This window comes from Opisthocomus hoazin, chromosome Z, assembly GCF_030867145.1.
Source record: "Opisthocomus hoazin isolate bOpiHoa1 chromosome Z, bOpiHoa1.hap1, whole genome shotgun sequence".
Classification (NCBI taxonomy): Eukaryota; Metazoa; Chordata; class Aves; order Opisthocomiformes; family Opisthocomidae; genus Opisthocomus; species Opisthocomus hoazin.
The window spans coordinates 90,769,385-90,790,479 of record NC_134454.1 but is presented as its reverse complement, the minus strand read 5'-3'; the positions used below and the strand labels follow the sequence as shown (position 1 = coordinate 90,790,479).

The 21,095-nt window shown below is 46.8% G+C and overlaps 1 protein-coding gene across 1 annotated transcript in view; it reads left to right on the top strand.

Moving 5' to 3' along the window:
- The first annotated feature begins 8,913 nt into the window (after nt 1-8,913).
- Nucleotides 8,914-21,095, top strand: part of LOC142358790 (phospholipid-transporting ATPase IC-like) — a 35,801-nt gene continuing 23,619 nt past the window's right edge. Inside the window, exons 1-2 of the mRNA XM_075410522.1 lie at nt 8,914-9,015; nt 19,030-19,222. Of these exons, the coding sequence (XP_075266637.1) occupies nt 19,042-19,222 (181 nt within the window). The 5' untranslated portion in view covers nt 8,914-9,015; nt 19,030-19,041. The remainder of the gene's footprint in view (nt 9,016-19,029; nt 19,223-21,095) is intronic.

The following is a 21,095-nucleotide window of genomic DNA, read 5'->3' as shown; positions in this document are numbered from 1 at the left end:
CTCGGGCCCCGCCGGGCGTCTGCAACGCTTGGGGACCTCGTCCTTCCCCGAACGCTGCAGGAAAGATCCTACCAGCTGATGGCTTCTGCACTAACAAATCTGTCTTCAAAGATGAAGTCTGGCACAGAAATAATTGGTCATTTCACAAACTTACAGTTGGTCTTTGTTTAATAAACCCAGTCAAAGTAAACTGAGAACATGCTGGGATGACAGAACTTTGTTATGTGTTTAATACCTTGATGGTAATGCCATTCTCAGCCCCACAAAAGAGCTTTTCTAGTTGAATGGCAGGTTTCAAAAATGGAATTCCACACAGAACAGGAACAGAAAGAAAAGCCACTTCATTCCCTGTTTTCTGCATATTTGGAAATTATTCAAATAAGAACATGAATAAACATGTGCTACAGAACTGCTTAAATATATAATTACCGATACGTGTAACTCTTGCTACACAGAAACAACTACTAGTGTTAGGTTCAAATCCAGTGCCCACCAATATTTTTGAACTGTTATCAGCAAGAGTGAACCCCGCCTTGATACTGTGCTCAGTTATTAAAATCTAGACCTGTTCATTGCTTTAAAAAAACCCCAACATTAAAATTGACAACTAAGGTTGCTATTGTAATACTATACACTTATTTTATACAGTTCGTTTTGAAAAGAACTGTATTGATGATGAAAAAAAAAGATAGCTTTTCATTTTGGGAGACCAGAATGTTTTGGGTGCGATTTCATAGCCACAAACTGCTAGTATGATTTGAAGAAAAAGAAATTCTGTGTTTTTGTCTTTTTTTTTTTCCCCTACACCAAATGTGTCTACAATTCCCACTTCTCAAAAAATAAATAATGTCTGAAGTCCTAAAACATTCTAGCGATGAGGAATACAATGAAACCAAACAAACTCGGGTCATGCAGCTTTATACTCCCCTTGGGGGCTGTACAGAAATCTGTCGGAGATTGATGGGAAAAATAATAGCAAGCCTGGCAGATTGAAAACATTACCGTAGCTGTGCTGGTGTTCAGTTTGCTTATCTCCAAGTGATTGTGTTTATTAAAAACAAACTTGCTTTCCATCCACCAGGAATTAACAGAGGCCAGGGTTAACCCCTTCAGATGACAGCCGCTGCTTGGCAAGGCTTTGTGCAGCAAGGCGAAGGACGCGCCGCTTGTTACGGAGGGTCACACCCTGCACTCCCTTTCCGAAAAACTCCAGCGCGAGCAGAGCAGGAGGGGATCAGGAAGCAGGAGTACAGCAGGGACGGGGACACGCTGTGTGCCAACCTACGGATCAACTCCTGGACACAGGGACGGTGGGCTTGTGTTTCCACTGAGCGGGCAGCAAGGAGAGGCTAGGCAAAAACCATTTCTGCTGAAGTCCTCCTAACTTCCCAGGAAATCTCAGATCTGACGTGGTGAGTCCCAAACGCTGACAAAATGGGACAAATAGGAACCATAAGTAGAGGGAGGGAAAGAGAGAAGGAGCAATGGTGCAGAAATGAGTGCGTTTTTGACTAGAGCATGTTGCTATTTTGGGGCAAAGGAGCCTGAGTGAAAGAGGAGACTGAGGAGTAAGGGAGAGGAAGGAAGTACACAGGAGAAAAACCAGAACAGAATTGGAGATATTTGCTGGGACTGACCAAGACTGGGGTCTGTGTGAGGCAGCAGCAGAAGTGTCTTCATCACACCTGCAGTTTACAGGACAGCTGCTGCATTTCCCTCAAGCACAGACCAGTACTTTGTTACATGTAAAAAGTACTATTTGGATAGGGCCATTAATCACTGCTATAGCAATTAATCACTGTTAAGGGGCCTTTTTATCTCTAATAATCTTCTTCCTGAAAGGGCATCATGCAAACCTAGCTGTGCATACAGCTACCTGATGAAAACTGATGTAGAAACCAAACATTCAGCCCTGGACGTGAATTAACTTCCTGGACAGAAATGGCCTGGTCAAAGGCGTAAGTAAACCTCTGCTGCTTTGTTATGCCAAAATGTTACTGATTTTTAATGAACTTTGTTTTTATTCCGTATGAGGAATCTGAGGCAGGTAGTAAAAGAGAAAAGTGCTGAAAGACACAACTTTGGAATCCAGCATCACATTTTAGGTCTAGGAAAAAAAAGTCTATTTGAACAAGACTTTTTCTGGCACAGGAAAATTGAGTATTGTTGCTACTGAAAAACAAACCAAGCAATCTCTTACATATCTGTCAGTCCAAAACAAAGATCACTTCTATTATAGAGCAGCAGCCACAAGTGGGCAGATTCTATGTCTGCAACAGCTACTCATAAGCGAATAGCTAAACAGTGTTAACCTCCGCCAGGTTTTCCCATATATGTAATGATCAAATACACTTTTATTAGCTAAGCCCGCAGCATAGGATCAAAAGATGTGATGCTTTGATGCTGTATTGATTAAAAACTGCAGGAGACCAACCTTTTTCTTCTTTTCCCCTGCTTGTATGCCTGTTCAATAACAAGACCAGTGTTATGCAAGTCAGAACGGATGTCAAGGTAGAAACTGCATTTCTCGTTTCAAGAATAGAAGAAACTCTGCTGTGGTCTTTCTCACTCATTTTTGTAATATGACTTCAGTAACAAAGGTTCAACACATCAGGTGCTGGTATTGCTACAGCCGCGTGCAAACTGTTTCGTGGACGCAGTCACCTGAACCCCACCATGTTCACACATGGGTAACGTCCTCTTCAGGAGGGGGTCTGCATGAAGCGGAGCAAACCAGGTGCCTTCCAGGGAATTAGGGATCCTCCTTACTGGTTGAAAGACAAGGGATTTTGCATTATTAAAATATTCTGATGTATGAAGAAGCTTTAATTCCACTCAGGTGTGATCAATATGGAAAGGTTCAGCCAAAGAGACAGGTGGATGCTGGTTTTAAAATGGATGACAGAGTTGGAAAAATCTTGCAAGCACTAATCGCGGCTTTGATGCTACCTTCTGTGGGTGAGAAGTGGAGTTGGAATACAGCAGCTGGCTCTTGAGGAGAAATTAACCCAAACCATGCAAACTGACAACATAGCTAAGGCCCCAAAGCCGTACTTGGTGTGCATTTAAACCAGTATTGCTGCCCAAGTGTGAATTCTTTCCAATTTTGAGCACCTTCCCCAACTGTTTTCGTCCACTGCTGTACCCCTCTCTGCTCCATGCAATGCAAACATTTGAGTTCACATATAATCTGAACAACACGGACGAGGGAACCAGCCCTGGTGAAATTTAATCCCCTTGATGCAGTTCACTGTGACAGCACAAGACTTTTGTCACTGACAAGGCAGGTGCTGTAAGGAGATGGTGCTGTGTAACTGGGATGCAAGAGCAGAGACAACTTTGTCAGTCATCCCATCAGCAGGACAAAAAGACAATCTGGCCACAGCGCCTGAGGATACGACTCGGTTCTCTGCCTAGCAGCTCTCACAGCAACTGTAGGTACTGGAGAACTCATCAACAGGGGTAACGCAAAGCGCAAGAGAGAGACACACTCATAACAAGAATGAATGCAAACAGCACACACAGGTATTCTACCATAACAAGCAGCTTCTACCATGTCTTTAACGAGATACAGCACTGTGGGTGCTGGTAGATTAGTCTCAGTTTCCATTAGCGTACACAACTGCAAAAACGGAGCTGCCAGGATAGGCGAGCAAAACAAAACCAGGACCAGAATGCAGGGAAACAATCTTCAGTAAAGTTTTGGAGGTTTCACTCGTACAAATATGGTCAAATAAAAAAAGAATATTTAAAAGAAAATAAAGAAGCTGGGCTGCTTTAGAAAAAAAACATGATAGAAGCACATGTTGAACTTACAATGGCCAACCGCTGAGCAAAAAATGGAAAGCATTATTGCAGAAAGAGCATATTAAATGCCAGAGCATTTGGCTTATGCTAGTCCCCATCATCACTTTAAGAGATAGTTAATATTTTCCATGTTTTCTATTTAATCAGATCAGTAAACATATCTGCATTTCACTTGCCATAAACTGCATTATTTGTAAATAAAAGTTGACGCAAAAATTTCATAACAGTTTTGAAAATACTTCTTTATTCTTCAGGAACATTTAGTGATTGTTTTGCTCTATGCTGGGCTATATAATAAACTTTTAAAATCTTTATAGTGGCCCTGCAGGAAACAGACTTCTGGAAAACAATAAAAAGAGCCCAGGCAATGGTTCCTGATACACAGACTGGTGCAAGCTACCATCAGCAGCTTCACAAACTGCCCTTCCTAACACCACCGTTCCTGATACCTGGTCCAAACGTGAATTTCTTGGCTCATATCAAGCACTCTGCACTGCTTCAAAATTGCCCTTGGGCACTGGTATGCCCAGGATGTTTGTGGGGCAGGGGTTAATTCCTCCTTGTAGGTTATGCCGTAAAAACCTTGTCTCCCCATGCACAAAGGAGCACAGGGGGTTGGGGAGGGGGGCACCCAAACAACACAGCCAGAGAAACAGAGCCTCTGTTGCAGCCCCAGTGGGGGCCGTCACTGCAGAGCCACCAGCCCCAAGCTCTGGGGTGTGAGCTTCGGGGGTGACACCTGCCACAGCGGGTCACTACCACCGTGCAGGCTGCCGGGGCTACGGCCTTGGGGGCGCGGGACATGTTTCTGGATGCAGAGGGAGAGCCTTTCGGGATGGTGTGGGAAGGTCAGCAGAGGAACCCCAGCAGAAGGGAGGGATCCAGGTGGTCGGGGGAAGAACTGCCCAACTGGCGCAAGCTGTCCTAAATTCTCATTAAACTCCATTTCTAAATACTTTCCTGGGTGAGGGACTCTCGATTCTCTGTATGCCAGTGCACATGGAGCTCGAAGCGTCAGCAGGATAAAGCCGTTGGTGCTCTTTGTTCCGAGACACCTCCTGCAACCAGCACAGTTGCCAGGGCCGCCACACAAATGCAGATACACGGCCGGGTGCGTGTCTGTGCGTGCAGCAGCGAAACAATAGTGTGAAGGCCTTTGAGACACAGTGACCTGACCAACAAGCCCAGGATACAAATAAACCAGCAAAACCTCTCAATCTCCAGATTTCAAGTCAGGGAACCAGCAGCCAAGCACAGCAGAATCCAGGATCACATGCTAAGGCTTATGAACACTCACTGAATTAAAACTTACAGTCGGAGCTTGTCACATTTGTTTGATGAGTTCCCAGTAGGCTCCTGAGATGTTTACATGTAATTTGCTGCAGCCTGGAAGAAGAAAAATACAGTGAAGCAGGCTGCAAATAGATACAGCATGGAGCAGAACTGCACTACTGTCAACCCTAAACGTAACCGCTTTATTCATTACTTAATAAGCAGAACTATTGGTCTCAAGTGGCAACGATATCATGATTGAGCATCCTCCAACTCTCCAACCCTTCCTCAAAAGGACTTGGGAACCAGGAACCCATTCTGACCTTTTACAAAGACCACGAGGTGAAAGTCCTGTACCTCTTACCAAGTTTTCTCCGTGACACTGTACAGTCCTACTCACTAAGACGGGATGAAGTAATCCCTTCACCGAGAACAGGACCCGGAGGGAGGTCCCACCTTCCGCGGGAGCCGTGCCCGGCGGGGAGCGGGACCGCTTCACCTAGGGCGATGCTTTCCGTTCGGTCTCTATTACCGCTCACAACACTTTCCCCTCACAATTCAGCCGGCCGCCCTTCAGCCCCGGGAGCCCAGCCCGCTCCTCTCCGAGCCCCGGCAAGGCGCGGGGGCCGCTCCGCGGGCGACAGGGGGCTGCTGCGGCCCCCGGGCGGGAGGGAACCCAGCCCCCGGCCCGACCGGCCGGCCGGCGCGTTCCCACCCCGCCGGGGCCGGGCGGGGAGGGGCGGGGCCGGGCCGCCCCGCCGTGTAACCGGAGCCGCGGCCCCGGCGCAGGAGGGTCCCGCCGCCCGCCTCCCTGTGGGCCGGGGCCGGCGCGGCCCCTCCCCTGCTCGCCGTGCCGGGCCGGCCGAACCCGTCCGGCCGGTCTGACGGCGGCTCCCGCGGGGAGCCCGGGCGGGAGCGGGGCCGTCGCGGGGACGAGAGGGCCCTGAGCGAGCGGCGCCGGGACCCGCGCCCCCAGGAGCTGCCGGCGGGCGGGCCGGGGCCGGGCGCTGCCCCCGGGGCGGCGGCGGCTTCGCGGGCGGTGCCGCGCGTGGCTCCCGCCGAAACTCGGGCGCTTCGGTACCGGGAGAGCGGGGCCGGGGCCGAGCCTCACCCGCAGGGCGGCCCCTGCTCCTGCCGCCTCCGCGCCCCGGGAGCGGCTCGGCACGGCGGGTACCGTCCCTCAGGTACGTCAGCCCCGCGGGGAAGCGCTCGGTGGTGGGCCGGGGGCTCCGGGGCAGGGCTCTGCCGGGAGCCGCCCGCGCTGCCTGAGGGGAGGCCGGACCCCCCCCCGGGGCGGGCCCGAGGCGGTTTTCTCTCTTGAAGCATCACCTCCTTCGGGGGGAGCGCGGCGGGGGCCCGTGCGGAGGTGTCGGACGCGAGGCGCCTCCGTCCGCCGGCGCCGGCTCGGGGTGTGAAGGCGGCGGCTCTGCCTCACGGCGCGGGCGGGGCCGGGCCCCGGGAGCGGTTTTTCGGCCGGGCTGGGGCGGAGCGGCCGCGCCGCTGAGCGGCTGAAGGTCCCCGCGGAGAGCGGCGGCGGCGTGAGGCGGCGCGCGCCAGCTTCCCCCCCCCCGCCAGGTGCGGCGGCGTTTTCCCGCCCTGCCCGTCCGGCGGGGCGGGGCCGAGCGCGCGCTCGCAGCGGGCGGGCTCCTCCCGCCTCCCGCCCTGAGGGGACGGCGCGTCCCCGCGGCGTCGGTCCGAGCTGTGGCAGCGGCGTGAGGCGCTGCCCCTGCCCTCCACCCGGAGAGGTGTGCGCCGGCCCTGCCGCAGCGGCTCCCCGGTCTGCGGCGCCGGGTGGGGAAGGAGCCGGCCTGGGCCGTGAGGTGAGGCCGGGGGACGACGGCTGCCGCTTGACTGCCCGACTTCTGCGGCCGCGGGCCGGTTTCTCTGCTTCTGGCCTCCCCCTTCCCCCCCTCAATCTATAAATGAGGAAAATCGCTGTCACAGCTTTGGGGTGATTACGCGTTGGTCAGTGTTCATGCAGCCTTTAGAGCAGTAGCTGGTGTCTGTATTAAGGAGCCGTCGTAATTCTGCAACAGAAAAGGCTGGAGAAGTTACTTGTGAGGTGAGTCACTCCCATGGGGGGTGGAAAGCGTTTTTTGACACCCACCCCCCCAAATCGGTGTCTCAGCCGTGTTTCCTACTGCTTTGTGCCCCTAGCTGACACAGCATCGCTGCCCTGGGCGCCTGAACGGAGCGGCGTGAAGCGGGGCAGCTAGGGAAGCGTTCCACCGCTGGCTGGAACGCCAGCAGAAGCCTTCTGACCCTGCCGAAGGCGCTGCACAGGGGGCTTGCGGCAATCGATGGCTTCTGGCAATGAGTAGCAGCGTGGAGTCTGTTATCTGGTGTGTGTGGTGGGGTCTGGGTGCAGGCGCTGGAGAGTCCCCTGGGCCAGTCAGTGGGACTGGCAGCGAGCAGGCCCTCGTACAGCCCCGACCTCTGTCACCGCTGCTGCAGTCCTTGCCCTTCACTCCCTGCGTGAGCGTCTGGACTAGCTCGGATTTGCTCACGGTTTTCTGTTTGGCTCTGGTTTTTTTTTTTGTTTGTCTCTCTCTTCAAAGTCTGGTGCAGGTGTCAAGTGGTACTTGGTCATTCGGTGTTTTTGCTTGTCAGCTTCTGCATTGCTGTTTCTGACGTTCACATTAGTGCGGTTGCTTTTGTATCTGTCCCAGACCTGGGTTTATCTCTTTGTTAACTTGTTGGTATCATGAAGATTATTTTAGATACCTTCTAAGCCGTTCTCTTCATTTAATTCTCCCTTGTGAGACAGCCTGTGAATAATCTAGTCCCTTGCTCTGCAGTTTGTGATGGTGAATTCAAACAGCCACTTGCTCGCTTTGCATTGAAGCCCTGTATTTAAATTAGCTAGAACTTATTTTCCATGCTTTTCGTTGTTGTGGCTTTTATTTTGAATGGCATAGGTAATCATATGGGGCCTGAGTGTAACATGCTAACTGTATTTAAATATGGGGAGGGGTTTGATTGATTTTATTTTAATTATGAGGGGATTTGATGTTCTTCCTTGGCTGTTTCCTTCACCTGGCCTCTGTGAAATGAGATGCTTTGTGTAGATGTAATTGAATGCAGGTTATTAGCCAGGAGCTTCTGAAACCTAACCCTGGGTCTGTCTGTGACTTACCGTATGGCCTTGGGCAAATCACTTAACCTCTGTGTGTTTCTGTACTTGACCGGGGTGAAGAACATGGTTCTCATTGTATCCCTAAGAGACTGACAGTGCCTGAGCTCTCAGCCCTGCTTTGAAGGTGCTGCGCTCTGTGACAGAGCACTGCTGCTGCACCTTTGCTTTTTGGCAAGCTTAAAAAGTTCTCGTGTAATATGTAGTGGTGCTGTGTGGGTTTTTTCCTCACATGTTCTAATATAAATTAGAAATATATTTTTAATTTGACAGTAGATACAATTTTAGCAAGTGTACAGATGCTTTTGTTTACAGAATGGTGTACAGTTATGTACAGGGAGATGTAAAACAAAAGCAACATATAAAAGGGGAAAATAAAAGAAAAAAGAAGGGGGAAGGGAGAAGAATAAGCAGTGTAGAGGAAACAGCTCAAGGAAAGAACCAGGTCAGTTGCCAAAGGGACTTTCTGCCTGAGAGGAGGAAGAGGATGTAGCATGAAGGGGTTTGGAGGACTAACCAGAAATCTCTCCTTTTGTTAAGAAAGCCTTGCAAGCAAGTTAATTTCACTATTTGCCTAGAAGAAATTTTCTTTTGTTACTGCATGCACATAGTCTCATGAGGTGGAAGTCAGCCAAGAAACCATTTTCTAACCTTGTTTCGTTACAGATGGAGCCTAATTTAAAGTCCTATACAGGAGATTCTTCTTGAGCGGCCGGTGGTCTCTGTGCGCTGACGGTAGAAGCGTTTCGAGCTACGTCTGTAATGCACGCTCTTGGTTCAGTCACAAACTGCATTGGATAAAGGTCAGTTTAGGAAAATATCTTTAGTGTCAATTCTAGATGCTGACAGAAAAGGTGTATTGCTGTGTAATCTCCAACCTTGTTAGCAGGAAGTAACCTTTATTTTTTGTGGTTAAAAATACCTGCTGGTTTTGATAACTCTATTTAAAGTTCCAAAAATCTTCCACGCCAAACAATATGACTTATATGTGCACAAAAATAATTATTTTTTCCTTTATAAAAAAAGATATGCAGGTTTAGAACATGAACCTTGAGAGGCGATGTAACAGTCTGTGTAAAAGGCGGATTGAAACCCCCTCAGAGCACTCTCGAACCTCCAGCTTGAACAAAGGTTACCAGCTTTATTATCTGCTGCAAAGATAACTTGTCTTGACTTGGACTTTAAATGATGGAGAGTCTTCATATCTGTTAATGAAAAATCCTAGTGCAGATAATGGGTAAAACTGATACTTTGTTTCTGCAAGTGGCCCATCTTCAACCATCCTTACTTAGCCTCAGGCAACTTGGACTGTAGGCTATGGGTGTCTATCTGTTGTTACTATTTTCTGTTAAATTGTTTGTGACTAGTTAATCTCATCCTTATGTAGAGTCCTGTTGGCTCATAGTCATCAATTAACTTCTATTGGAATGTCCTTCATACTCATTTTCACACATAGCAATCTTAAAATTTTAATAGGTAGCTACCTATACCTGCGGATTTCTCACATTACAGTGGGAGCCTGAGTCTCCAAAAGTGCTGTTTGAATCTTTTGTGGTTCTGCTGTGTGGTGAAGATCTTGGGCTCGTCAGATATGACGTGTGTTCTGGTGTCACGGGATTTGTAGGTGCACTACTTCACCACAAGCTTTTTATCATTAGCCATATTTTAATCCCTTGAATTTTAACTCTTTTTGGTGGGAATTCTGAGTCAACTCATGTTACGCATGTGTTGGCAGTTTCAAAGTAGGAACTTTCTCCAGGGTCACAGTGCAACAAAGAAGGTGTGTAAGGTCAGGAGTTTGTTTTCTTACTATCTCAGTTTTGATTAGCTTATGCTGTCAAATGTGGTTTGAGCATACTTATTTCAGAAAAGCATCCCTGACCCAGAATGTCTTTATTGTAGGTGGAATTGTTGAGCTGTGGGAGCTCTGACAGATAAGCAAACCTCTGCTTATTTCCTCAGCTCTGATGTATTTCCGCTGGAGCGATTTGGCTGTAGGCTGACCTGTTTGCAGTGCACGGTGTGAGCGTTCAGCAGTTCTGTTTTCCTAAAGCAGCACTGAGAACTGGGGTGTGCCTCTGCGTCAGCTGCCAGGAGCCTGACTGTCCGCGATGTCTGGGCAGAGTCTGCTTGCCAGTTGTACCAAGCGCCAAGCCGTGCCATTTCCGATAGTCGTTGGCAGCACTTAGGGTGATACTAAAGGGCACACACCGTATGTGATACCTTCTGAATTATAAGCAGGTTTTTTTTGCCTAATGCAAAGTGTACTTTGTTGGCTTGGAGGAGTTGAGGTTTCAGCTTCGGCATTCAGTTTGCCCCACTTCTGATGCACTACATTGATGGTACTTGGTGGAGACTGCCTCAGGTGAGCAACAGCATGCCTTCAGTCACAGCTGACTTAAAATAGTTGTGTAAACTGTTGAGGTTGCCTTTCTCTGAGGCATTTCAAGAGCTGGAATTTACCACGGTCATGGCATACTGTAACGATGCATACAAAAGTCAGTGTGTTTCAGAACAAATGGCTGATAGAAATTGTTGCCCTTTAAGATGTAATTTTGGGAGTGTTCAATTATTTTAAAGTAGTCATTCAATAAAGTAACTGTTATGTATGAAGTAGCTATATAAATTTATAAGCTCAAAGCGTGTAATTTGCATGGCAATCTAACTCAAGCTTAGTTGTGTTTGGAACGAAGTTTGTTTCCTTGGCCCATTCATGCTGATTCATGCTATTTTGAGTAATGATTTTTTTTTTCTTAAAATGTCATAAAGATTAGCTAGAAGGTTTGAGTTTTTGAGAAGATACTTCTATCTGCCTGTCCAAGCACTTGTTACCAGTAAAATTTCATGTCTATTTTGAGTAATGTGATCTGCTGCATATTTTGGAAGCAAACCGAGTTTTATTATTTGCCTGTTTCCTTGTAGAAGCTCTTGTTACACATAGATTAGTTGATTAATACAGTTTTAATGAAGCACGATACTCTATTAAAGCATTTGTCTGGGATCACTGAAGTGAGAATAGAAATGCAGTATCCCACCATCGAAGGACTTCAGTTCTGACTGTTGCTTTGTGAGGATTAAACAGCGAGCAAGAACTGTAGAAGCATTAACTGAACCCATGGTACCAATCTGATGATTATCAGCCTGGGAGATGGACTGCCGTGCGGTGTCCCAGGGTAACAGTTCTTTTGGAGATCCTGCAGTGCTCACCTACAGCTATTACATCATTTGTTGTTTGTACCAGCTGGTGGAAAGTTAGGTGGTAACTACTTTTGTGGCTGTAGGAATTTTGCTGTACAAAAAATAAATATTTTCTCTCTGATATCTACAGAATCCTCTGAGAATTTGTGTGGTGAGAAGTTGGAATCCTGGTGTGGTTTACTACCACTGTCTCTGCATTTCGTGGTATAAAAACATCTTGCATTTAAGCAACTGCATTGGATGTATTCATGCCGTAACTCATGAGAATCCTCTTTCTTTTCTTCTGCCCTAAAAACAGCAATAGCTAATAATATCCATCTGAATTGCTGCCAGCTGGTGAAAAAAAGAAACACAACCTTTGCATGTTGACTGGATGAACCATCTGTATGCTGTGAATTGTGCTGCTCATTGTTTCTGTTCTGTTTTCAGCTGATTTTTTTTTCCTGCTGTTTGAAGCCCACTGCTGTCTTTTTAGATCGAGAATGCTAGCCTTAAGACAAAATGTCTGCACCTCTCTATGCCGCCTGCTCCACTGAGCAAAGCAGAGCTTCGTTTTCCTGAAGCAGTTCCTGTTCCTCGGAGTTCTGCTGTATTTGCTGGTTTTGTTAGTAGCGTGAAGAGGTGGGGACTACTCCAGTCATGTCTCAGTGTGCCCTGTGTAGCCATTTCTGAGCCCATTTCCCACAGTCGGGTTTACAAAATGGTCATCTGGATTAAATACTTTGCGTTGTATCTGCGTTGTCAGAAAGGACAGATAAATTGGTCCTTAAGAAGTGGTTCCTTTGTTTTGCTTGCTCAGGACTTGATATTGGTGACCAGGTTGTTTTAAAAGAAACGAGACTGCAGCCTTACCCAAGAGTGGATCGTGAGCTGTCTTTTCAGTTACAAGCTTCAGTTCTCAAACATTGTTAGAGCTGTTTTTTAAACGTGTGCCATGGATGAAAATCGTTCTTGAACCTATTGGGCTATAAGCCAGGGTATGGGCTGGAGTCTCTCAGATACAGGTGTCTGCTCTGATAGGAGCCATCAAAGTGCTCTATGCGCTCTGGTTTCCTTTTTGGTTCTTTGGATTGCAGTCCTGCAAGCATCCGTTCAGTTACTCTGTTTACCTAACGGGCTGTCTTTGCTTCATGCTCCTTTTTTAGCTTAAAGTCTCACTTATTGGCAAGATGAGCAGTGTGTGACAGCTGAAGATGGCAGAATAATTACTTCTGTCTCTTTGGGGAAAATGCAATTGGAGTAATCTTGCATCTGCTAGAAAGTCCTTAGGGTGAAACTCCCACCTCGGAGATTAATGTTAGATGTGGTATTCTACCTGCAGTTTTGGAAGTGCATATTCAGTCCTCCTGTGAGCAGGTTTTTGTTTTCAATGTTTCTTTTTCCAGTAACACATAGTAAAGAATTAAATCCAGAAAGTATGGGAAAGCTTTTAAAAACATGGGAATTGGTGAACACGGAAGTTCTACCCCGGTGGAGAAATTTCAGAATGATTTTTTGTTTCTGTTTTTTTTTGTTTTTTTTTTTTTAAACTGTTACTTTATTGCGGCACTGTTCCTGCTGGCAAGGAAAACAAGAATCATTTGATTCGTTCAATGCTGGAGCTCTAAGTAGAGTACTGGCTTTAAAATGTTTGATGGAGTTTCCCAAGTGAGATTGAAATATGTTGTCATTTGACTGAACAGGACATTGGTGTTCCCATGTTTTAAAACTGTGTTTGTTTTTTTTTTTTATTGGAGATGACTATTTCCCTGTTGGTTTGACAAAATGCATTTCCTTTTTTCATGACAATACAAAGCTGTCAGGCTTCTTATTTGGATTATGTTGTGAAGGGCTCAGCCAAAGATTATCTTTTTGTTGTTGTTTACTGCCTTCAAACAAATGCAGTAAATGCCTTCTTTTTTTTTTTTTTTTTTAATGGTTAAGTTACTCCCAGTTGGCTGGTACTTGCCCTGAGGCATGAGCAGACACAAAACCCGAGTGACCGAAGCACTGTGGAATTTGCACCTAGGTTTTCTGCCCTTTTACCAAATAAACTCAGGCATGTATAATTAAACTTGTGTTTAGTACTATTTTCTTCTCCTTTACGTTCCCATACATCAACCCTGCTGTTAGTGGCTACTGAGCTGTTGGGGAAACCGCTCTATTTCTTCTAATGCTTTCTCTAGACTGAAGTTTTGTTTAATGTAAACATTTCTGCCATTGTGACTTCCCTGAAATGGAGTGAAAGCGTCTGTCTTCAAGTCAGGCACTAGAACATGAGGACCATACAACCAAGAATGAACTTTTTAAAGTCTTCTTTGAGTATTTTATCAAGCAGCGTGTAACAACTGTGGTCGTTCCATCTCGGGCTCTCCGAGACACGTAGTCAAATATATCTCATTTTATGAAATGCTCATCCTGTTGCTGAAAGGAACTGTGCAGCTTTTCTTGTGTCGGAATTTTGTTTTGCTTATTTTTATTTCCCCGCTGTATATGTTTAAATGTGACTTATTGGTTGAATCTAAGCTTGATGTGAGAAATGATGCCTTCAGAGAAATTTCTAAAGCCTATTTATTTGTAGCTTTTTTATTAGTCCATTCAATGCAAGATCTGTAGAGGCAGTGTTCATTATGGCTCATATTATTGTGAAATGGGAAGAGCAGTTGGGATCTTGTTTGAAACAGTTTTAGCTCCAGCAAACCAAGTCCTTTCTTTGCCTTACTTGAAAGACCGTTTTGTAAGGGATTGTTATTTCAGCTCAAGCCTGAACATAAGCAGTGCACGCAAACACAAGAAATTGTCTGTCTCTCTTCTGAGAGTAGATCCTTTTAAGAATGGACCATTGCTTTTATTCTGTTTCAACCATGTTCAGAATTAGTTTGTTTCTCTTGCATGGCATAGCTGTTCTAGCTGTTTTTTTAATTGTGGTGCCGTTCTTCTCCTCAGGATAGTGACCACTGCGAAGACCAGTAGTTGCTGCCCCTCTTCCTGCCGTGTTTAATTCATTTTTGGATTCCGTTGTGTCCATCCCACATCCAGGTGCCGGTGCATGTGCACTCTCCTCTCTTTCCGTCCCCTGATAGCTCAGTATTAGTTGGCACCTCTGCTGCTCCATGCTGTCAGTTCCTCCCGTCTCATCTTTCACCTCGTGATCATTCCACCTTCCTCTGAACTTCTGACACTGCTTAGACATCCCATCTAGCCCTTTTCATGCAGACTAGGTGTCAGGAAACTTAATTCTAAATCAATTTGTCGCCCTGTCACTGGAGAACTCCTTTGCTCTCAGCTCCACAACACCTCTGTGCTCTCTTCTGACTGCGGGTGCCTTTTTGCAGTGTCCTAGCCAGCCCGGGCTCCTCCGCTGCCACACGCTCTCCATCACTTGGACCACTGGTGGTCCCCGAGGCCAGGGTGTGCACAGAGCAGGCAGGCAGCAATGTTTCCCCGGAGACTCTGCTGGCTATCTGGGATGTTAACAATGGGGTCTCTGGGTGCAGAGATGGTGCCCTCTGCATGTTGTGGTGTCAGGGTTAGTAAATGCTGCCTGAAGTCACAGAATCACAGAATGTTCGGGGTTGGAAGGTACCTCTGTGGGTCATATAGTCCAGCCCCCCTGCTGAAGCAGGGTCACCCAGAGCAGGCTGCACAGGACTGTGTCCAGATGGGTCTCCAGAGAAGGAGACTCCACAGCCTCCCTGGGCAACCTGTTCCAGTGCTCTGTCACCCTCAGAGGGAAGAAGTTCTTCCTCATCTTCAGCTGGAACTTCCTCTGCTTCAGTTTGTGCCCGTTGCCCCTTGTCCTGTCACTGGGCACCACTGGAAAGAGTCTGGCCCCGTCCTCCTGACACCCACCCTGCAGATATTTATAAGCTTTTCTAAGGTCCCCTCTCAGCCTTCTCTTCTCCAGGCTGAACAAGCCCAGCTCCCTCAGCCTCTCCTCGTAGGGGAGATGTTCCAGTCCCCTCCCCATCCTTGTAGCCCTCTGCTGGACTCTCTCCAGTAGCTCCTCATCTTTCTTGAACTGGGGAGCCCAGAACTGGACACAAAAGTCCCACTGACGTGGGAGTGCGTCGCCTTCTGCAGGAACGGTAATGGTGCTGCCCGCGGCACGGAGCAGCTCAGTGGAGAGGGCTGTGCTGCCTGCAAGGTAACAGTTAATGAGATCTCCCCTATTAGCAAGGTTTTCCAGTTGACAGTTTAATTCTTTGAGGAGGCAAAGTGAATACAATTAATTTGAACTTCCCCCAGCAAACAACTGCACTGGTGTTCCCAGCTAGCAGGCTATTTCTGTTTGTATTTTAGGTATTTCTATTTAGCTATGCATCTATAGTAGAAAACAAATGCGGTGGGGTTTTTTTGACATATCATGCAACCCTTTGCATGATTAATTAGTTCATTAATCATTAATCAGTTAATGAGTAAAGATTAATAGACTAACAGCTGAATCTCTGTGTACCAGGGGTATGAACTTATTTTGTTTGTCTTAGAGTGAGAGCAATTCAAAGATCTGGTGGTATTTATTGTTTTAAGGACTGTGCATGTGAGGATCTTAAACTCTTCTCCTCCAGCAGTCCCCATGTAAGGTATTAGCGGGGCAGAATCCTCGACTGCTGCAGGGCTTCTTGCAGTCATGTATATTTCATATATATTTCAAAGAGGAACTGGGCATTGTGTCCTGCTCTAAAAGGACTTTGTCTAACATTGAAATGATTTGGGATTGAAAACAGAAGGAATTTCTTCTGCCTGAACAGACATTCAGTGCAAAGAAAATCTGAATAAACCCCAAAGTACACATGTGGTTGAAGAGTCTGACCCTGGCTTGCTTGCAAAGTTAAGGCATTGTTGGCTAAGGGCAGGATTGTCTGTATCCCTGCTTGGATAGGAAAAAAAATGGAAAAAGTCAGTGTTTGTGTTGGCTGTGAGGATTGTGCAGCAAGTCAGAGTTTGCAGGGCTGTTAAGAGGCAATACTGATACCCGACTCAGCAGCGCCTGCGTGGCTTGCCGAGGGAGCAAAACCTCGATGTAGCCTGCAGGCCCCTGAGCCCCGACGTGGGTCGGGCAGCTGCCCGCCTGCAGCCGGATCACCGTGCACGAGAAGCTGCGGGGATTGCATCGCAGACCGGTTCCTGCAGTGGTGTCAGTGCAAGCTGTCCTGGCCCCGTCTGTGAAGTTGCTAAGGAGTAGGTTGCTCTGGAGATGATTTTTTTTGGTTCAGGTTAATGCTTTTCTTCCTTTCCATGTCAGGTGAAATATGTCAGGAGATATTATGGGGATGGGGGTGGTAATCAAGAAAGAACAAAAGGGGTAGAAAAGATGAGAAATAAACCAAAATACCACAGTGAGGTATTTGGGTGTCTGAGATTGAGCTTGGATCTCCTGCGTCTTCAGGTGAATTCCCTAACTCCAAGGCTGTTTAGGAGAACAAATGACCTTTTCACAAAAGTTTCAGGTTCCACAACTGTGTTAGTCGTATTCCTGGCTAACTGTGTCAGTAAGCAGCCTCTAACAGGTTGAGTGGGCCTTGGGGGAAGCTGTGTTAACTCATGTTAAATCAAACTGTGCGTTCATAGGATACCTGGTGGGTTTGGTTTATTTTGTAAACTGGCAATCTTGAAACATTAGCCTGTGCGCTGGGCAAGCCCTGCAGTGCTACGGCTCCCGAGTGTTGCATGCTTTGGGCTCCCAGCCAACAGTCGTGTCATTTGAGTAACATATTAAGCGCTCATGTAATATTTATGTCTCTCTTATAAGAGATATTAAGGGCAGGAGACAATTCAGCTTTGCAAAAATAGAAACTAATGTTGATGTTGACAAGGTTTTGTCCCCGCCCCAATGATAGCTGGTTTCATTAGCAACAGCGTACGGGATATAGGGTGGCACTGGCCTTCCTCCACAGAACCTGGCTCTTTCTGCAAGATGAGTCAGCAGATGGGTACTTGGTAGGTAGCTGCTGTGCAATGTTATGTTACTTGGCTTCAGTGATCCTTTAACTTGGTTTTGTTTTGAAGTTGCCAGGGAGCAGTAAGAGCAGAGCTGCTCCCTGCAGGAAAGCCAGTGGGTGGAGGTCCCAGGGCTCACAAGGCAAGCAGGACAGACCCCGAGATGGTCACCAGGTCCAGCCAGAGTCCAGGCCATAAGGCAATGCCACGGTGATGAGGCAGGTCCAGGGTCAAGCCAGAAAGTTGCTGTGTAGTTCAGGGTTAGGATCAGGCCCATTGATGGCTGGAGAGATCCATAGAGTTGTGGCAGAGCTGAAGGAGGCATGGACACGGCCACAGCTCAGATGGAGACCGGCCCCACTCCAATGCAGCTTGGACAGGGCTTGGGGGCAAGGCTGATCGGGGCCACAGAGACTAACTGGTACCCCCCTGGGCCCTGGCAGAAATGTGTCAGGTGATGGAGCCCGCTCCTCTCCTCACGGTTTTTAATTTGTTGTTATGGTGCCTAGCACAGAGAGGACAGAACCTGTTTGGAAGTGTTGATCTGCAGAAGCAAGTGCAATTTAGGCTTCACTACAACAAATTTGGGCATTGTGTGATTAGAAATTAAGAGGACGTGTTCATCAGAACAGCCTGAACCCTTGCGCCAGATCAGTTATTAAAATCCCAGGACACCCAGCAAGGTGACTGACTGGCCAGATGTAGATGAAGGCCACCTAGGAATCGTGCAGGTGGTTATCTGCAGGTATTGGTTGGAGGGGAGTTACACACAAGTAGGTGGTTTCTGGGTTTTGCTTACAAGCAGTTAATAGGACACTGTCTGTTGCAGCAGATCGCTGAAGCTGTAGAAACTGTCTCAGTGATCTAAATATGCTGGAGGAGGCTGGGATCCCCGGTCGCTTGTCTTGCTTCTGTCTGAGATCACAGCTAAACTGCAGCAGCCCAAGTCACAAGAACACTGGGAGATTTTCAAGAGCTGTAATTTAAATAAATTTTATGGAGAGTGAAGATCCCAGTTTGGGAGATAACGTGCTAGTGCTCCAGGGTTAGGGAGCTTGTGCGCTTTCTGAAAAGCCTCAGGCAGAGGTATGCACACACACATCACAGCTTCAACTGACTGGTCTTGTGTGTTGAACCACAAATTGGTTACAGACTTCCCTCGGGTATTTGGACACCAAGATGTGGGATGTTGCAACGAGGAATGTTGGCATGCAGCCTATGGGGAGGGGAGAGGAAGCGAGGGCTGGTTTGGGTGAGACTGGTCAGACTGGGACAGAGGAGCAGTTGAGTGACCCAAGCCCGGCGCTCGGTGCCTTGCCCCACTGTGGCCAAAAGGGCTCTGGCTCCTGTGGCCCCGCAGGGGACAGTGTAATGGCCGTGGGAGTCAGGTGTTTGTGGGCTCCCTCACTCCTGCTTCCCTTCCCATTCAAGGTCTCGAGCGCAGGGCATTCCTTAGTCTGTCGTGTGCACATGTGTAATTGCATATAGCAAAACAGTAATGAAGGACTTGCTGTGAAAAGAACTGCCTCATGGCTTTGGTCTGTGCTTGAAAACTGAGCCTGTGCTCTACGCTGTTCCAGGCAAACTGGTTTCAAACATGGTTTGTGGTGACCAGCATCAATAGAGTAAAATTACAGAGCTGCAGTTTCCAGCACTTGCTGCGTTAACTCCTTTCCCTGGCTTTTATAAAATGCTCACAGGGTGCTAGCAGCATGATTGCAGAAAGGGATTCAGAGACCACCTTTGATGAGGATTCCCAGCCCAACGATGAGGTGGTGCCATACAGTGATGATGAGACAGAGGATGAGTTGGACAGTCAGCAGCCTGCGGTTGAACCAGGACAAAACCGAATCAACAGCAGTGCCGAGGAGAGCAGAGAGCCATTCAAGAAAGGTAACGTTCTGACAGAAACTTGATTTGGCTAAGCAAATGATCCTGAATACAGCGGCTGAGCCATGCATGGTTCAATTTTATTTTTGCGCTTATTCATTAGGAAGGATTTGGAATGGCTTATCTGAATCTCTGGAGGAGTAATTGATGGCAATTCAGTTTAATGAATGTCAGAATGAAAAGCAGCTTCATTCCAGTCTGCAGCCAGGGTCCTGTGCCACTGCTTGTTGCGTAAAGCTAATGATCTGTGACCTCATCTGCATTAAGGCAGGCCCTGGATGTACATAGCCTGTGGTCTGAGAGCTGCTCGAACTGAACTGCAGATACTTGCCTTCCCCGTCACCTGGAGACTTGAACCAGCATAAGCCAATTTGCTGTGTTTAGTCAGTTGGTTTGCACGTGTATCTGCTTTCTAAATCTTGCCCAGATGAGATTTCAGCTTCAATGCTAATTTTGTAGCCTCCTGATTCTTTATTTGCAGTAGTTTCAGAATCACAGAAAGGTAAGGTGAGTAGGAGTTCAAAGAAACCTGTCAAGTGCAGTCTGTGTGCTGCTGCCCGCACAGGAACATGAATGGGAGGAACATCTCTGGCATGTTTTAGACATACCTGTTCTTAACTTCTGTCCAAGGAAAGTTTGTAACTCCCCTAAATAACCTTTTTTGTTTTTAGTGTTGCAATGTGAGTACTTTTTATTTAACCACTGCCTGTTTAATATATATAATTTCTTCCTGTTTGTGTGGCCATAGTGAACAGTTGATCACCTCTCATTTTATAACCACCTATTACATGTTTAGTTTTGGGTTTTTTTTTACAATGACTGAGGTAACATAGTCTATAGAATAAACACAGTTTTCTTAGCCTTTCATCAGCTATCGTATTTTCTTGACTTCTCATCATGACTTGCTTGCTCTCCTCTCCTCTCCACTCTTATTCTATCCAGGTATTTTATTTCATGGACACGGTACACCAGCAACCACAGGCTTCCTTTGTGGCCTAGTATAAGCAGAAGAAAAATGAAAAAGAGAGAAACAAGACTAAAACAGGACCTGCTACACCTTCAATTCCTCTGCTGGAGTGTACCATGCCTATTCCTTTATCCTGGTGCATTGGAGAGAATCTGAAAGCAGGGAGATGAATTTTGAATCTGCCCTCCGAAGGGCTCGTAGCTCCTGCTAGTTCAGTATAACCCCAAGTATATGCTGTCTATACAGCTAATGTTACCCAAATTATTATCCAAAATATGGACGAGAGCTATGGATGTTGCACAGCTCCTTTGAACTCTGAGCTAGGGCAAAAGGTTTAAGGAGGTATGAGATGTTACCTTGTAGGCTTGGTAGGCTAGTACTCTAATCACAGAGCTTCTAAGCAGCTGAGAAACATTATTAGATTCCACCCTCCCCTTAGACCCTTTGGATTTTTTGTTTGCTTGTTTAAATCCTCTTTGCCTGCTTTTTCTGGTTAATAGATAATTTTCTGGCGTAAATTGCGGAATTTGTAGAATCTGCTGGCTGGTTCAGTAGCTAATTATATTCAGGTAGTGCTACAAAAACATCATCCTTTTTGCTTCTTATTTTTTCCCCTCAACAAAGACGGTTTTTCCCTTTTTGTTCTTTTAAATATGATGAATTACTGATGCAGCTTTCCGAATCTTAGGTATTAATATCACTTTTAAGCAGTTGAAAGTAATTTTGGGGAGCTTCCATCCTGCAGGTTTTAGTTAAGATCTGATTTACCAGTTTTCCATCTGGGGTACTAAGGTTTTATCAACACTGCAATATTTTTGTGAATGAGGTGAAGAAATAATATTCTTGTAGACGTGTTTACAATTTTCTTCATTCATGTCATTAATAACTTTCTCAATTCATGCATTTCAG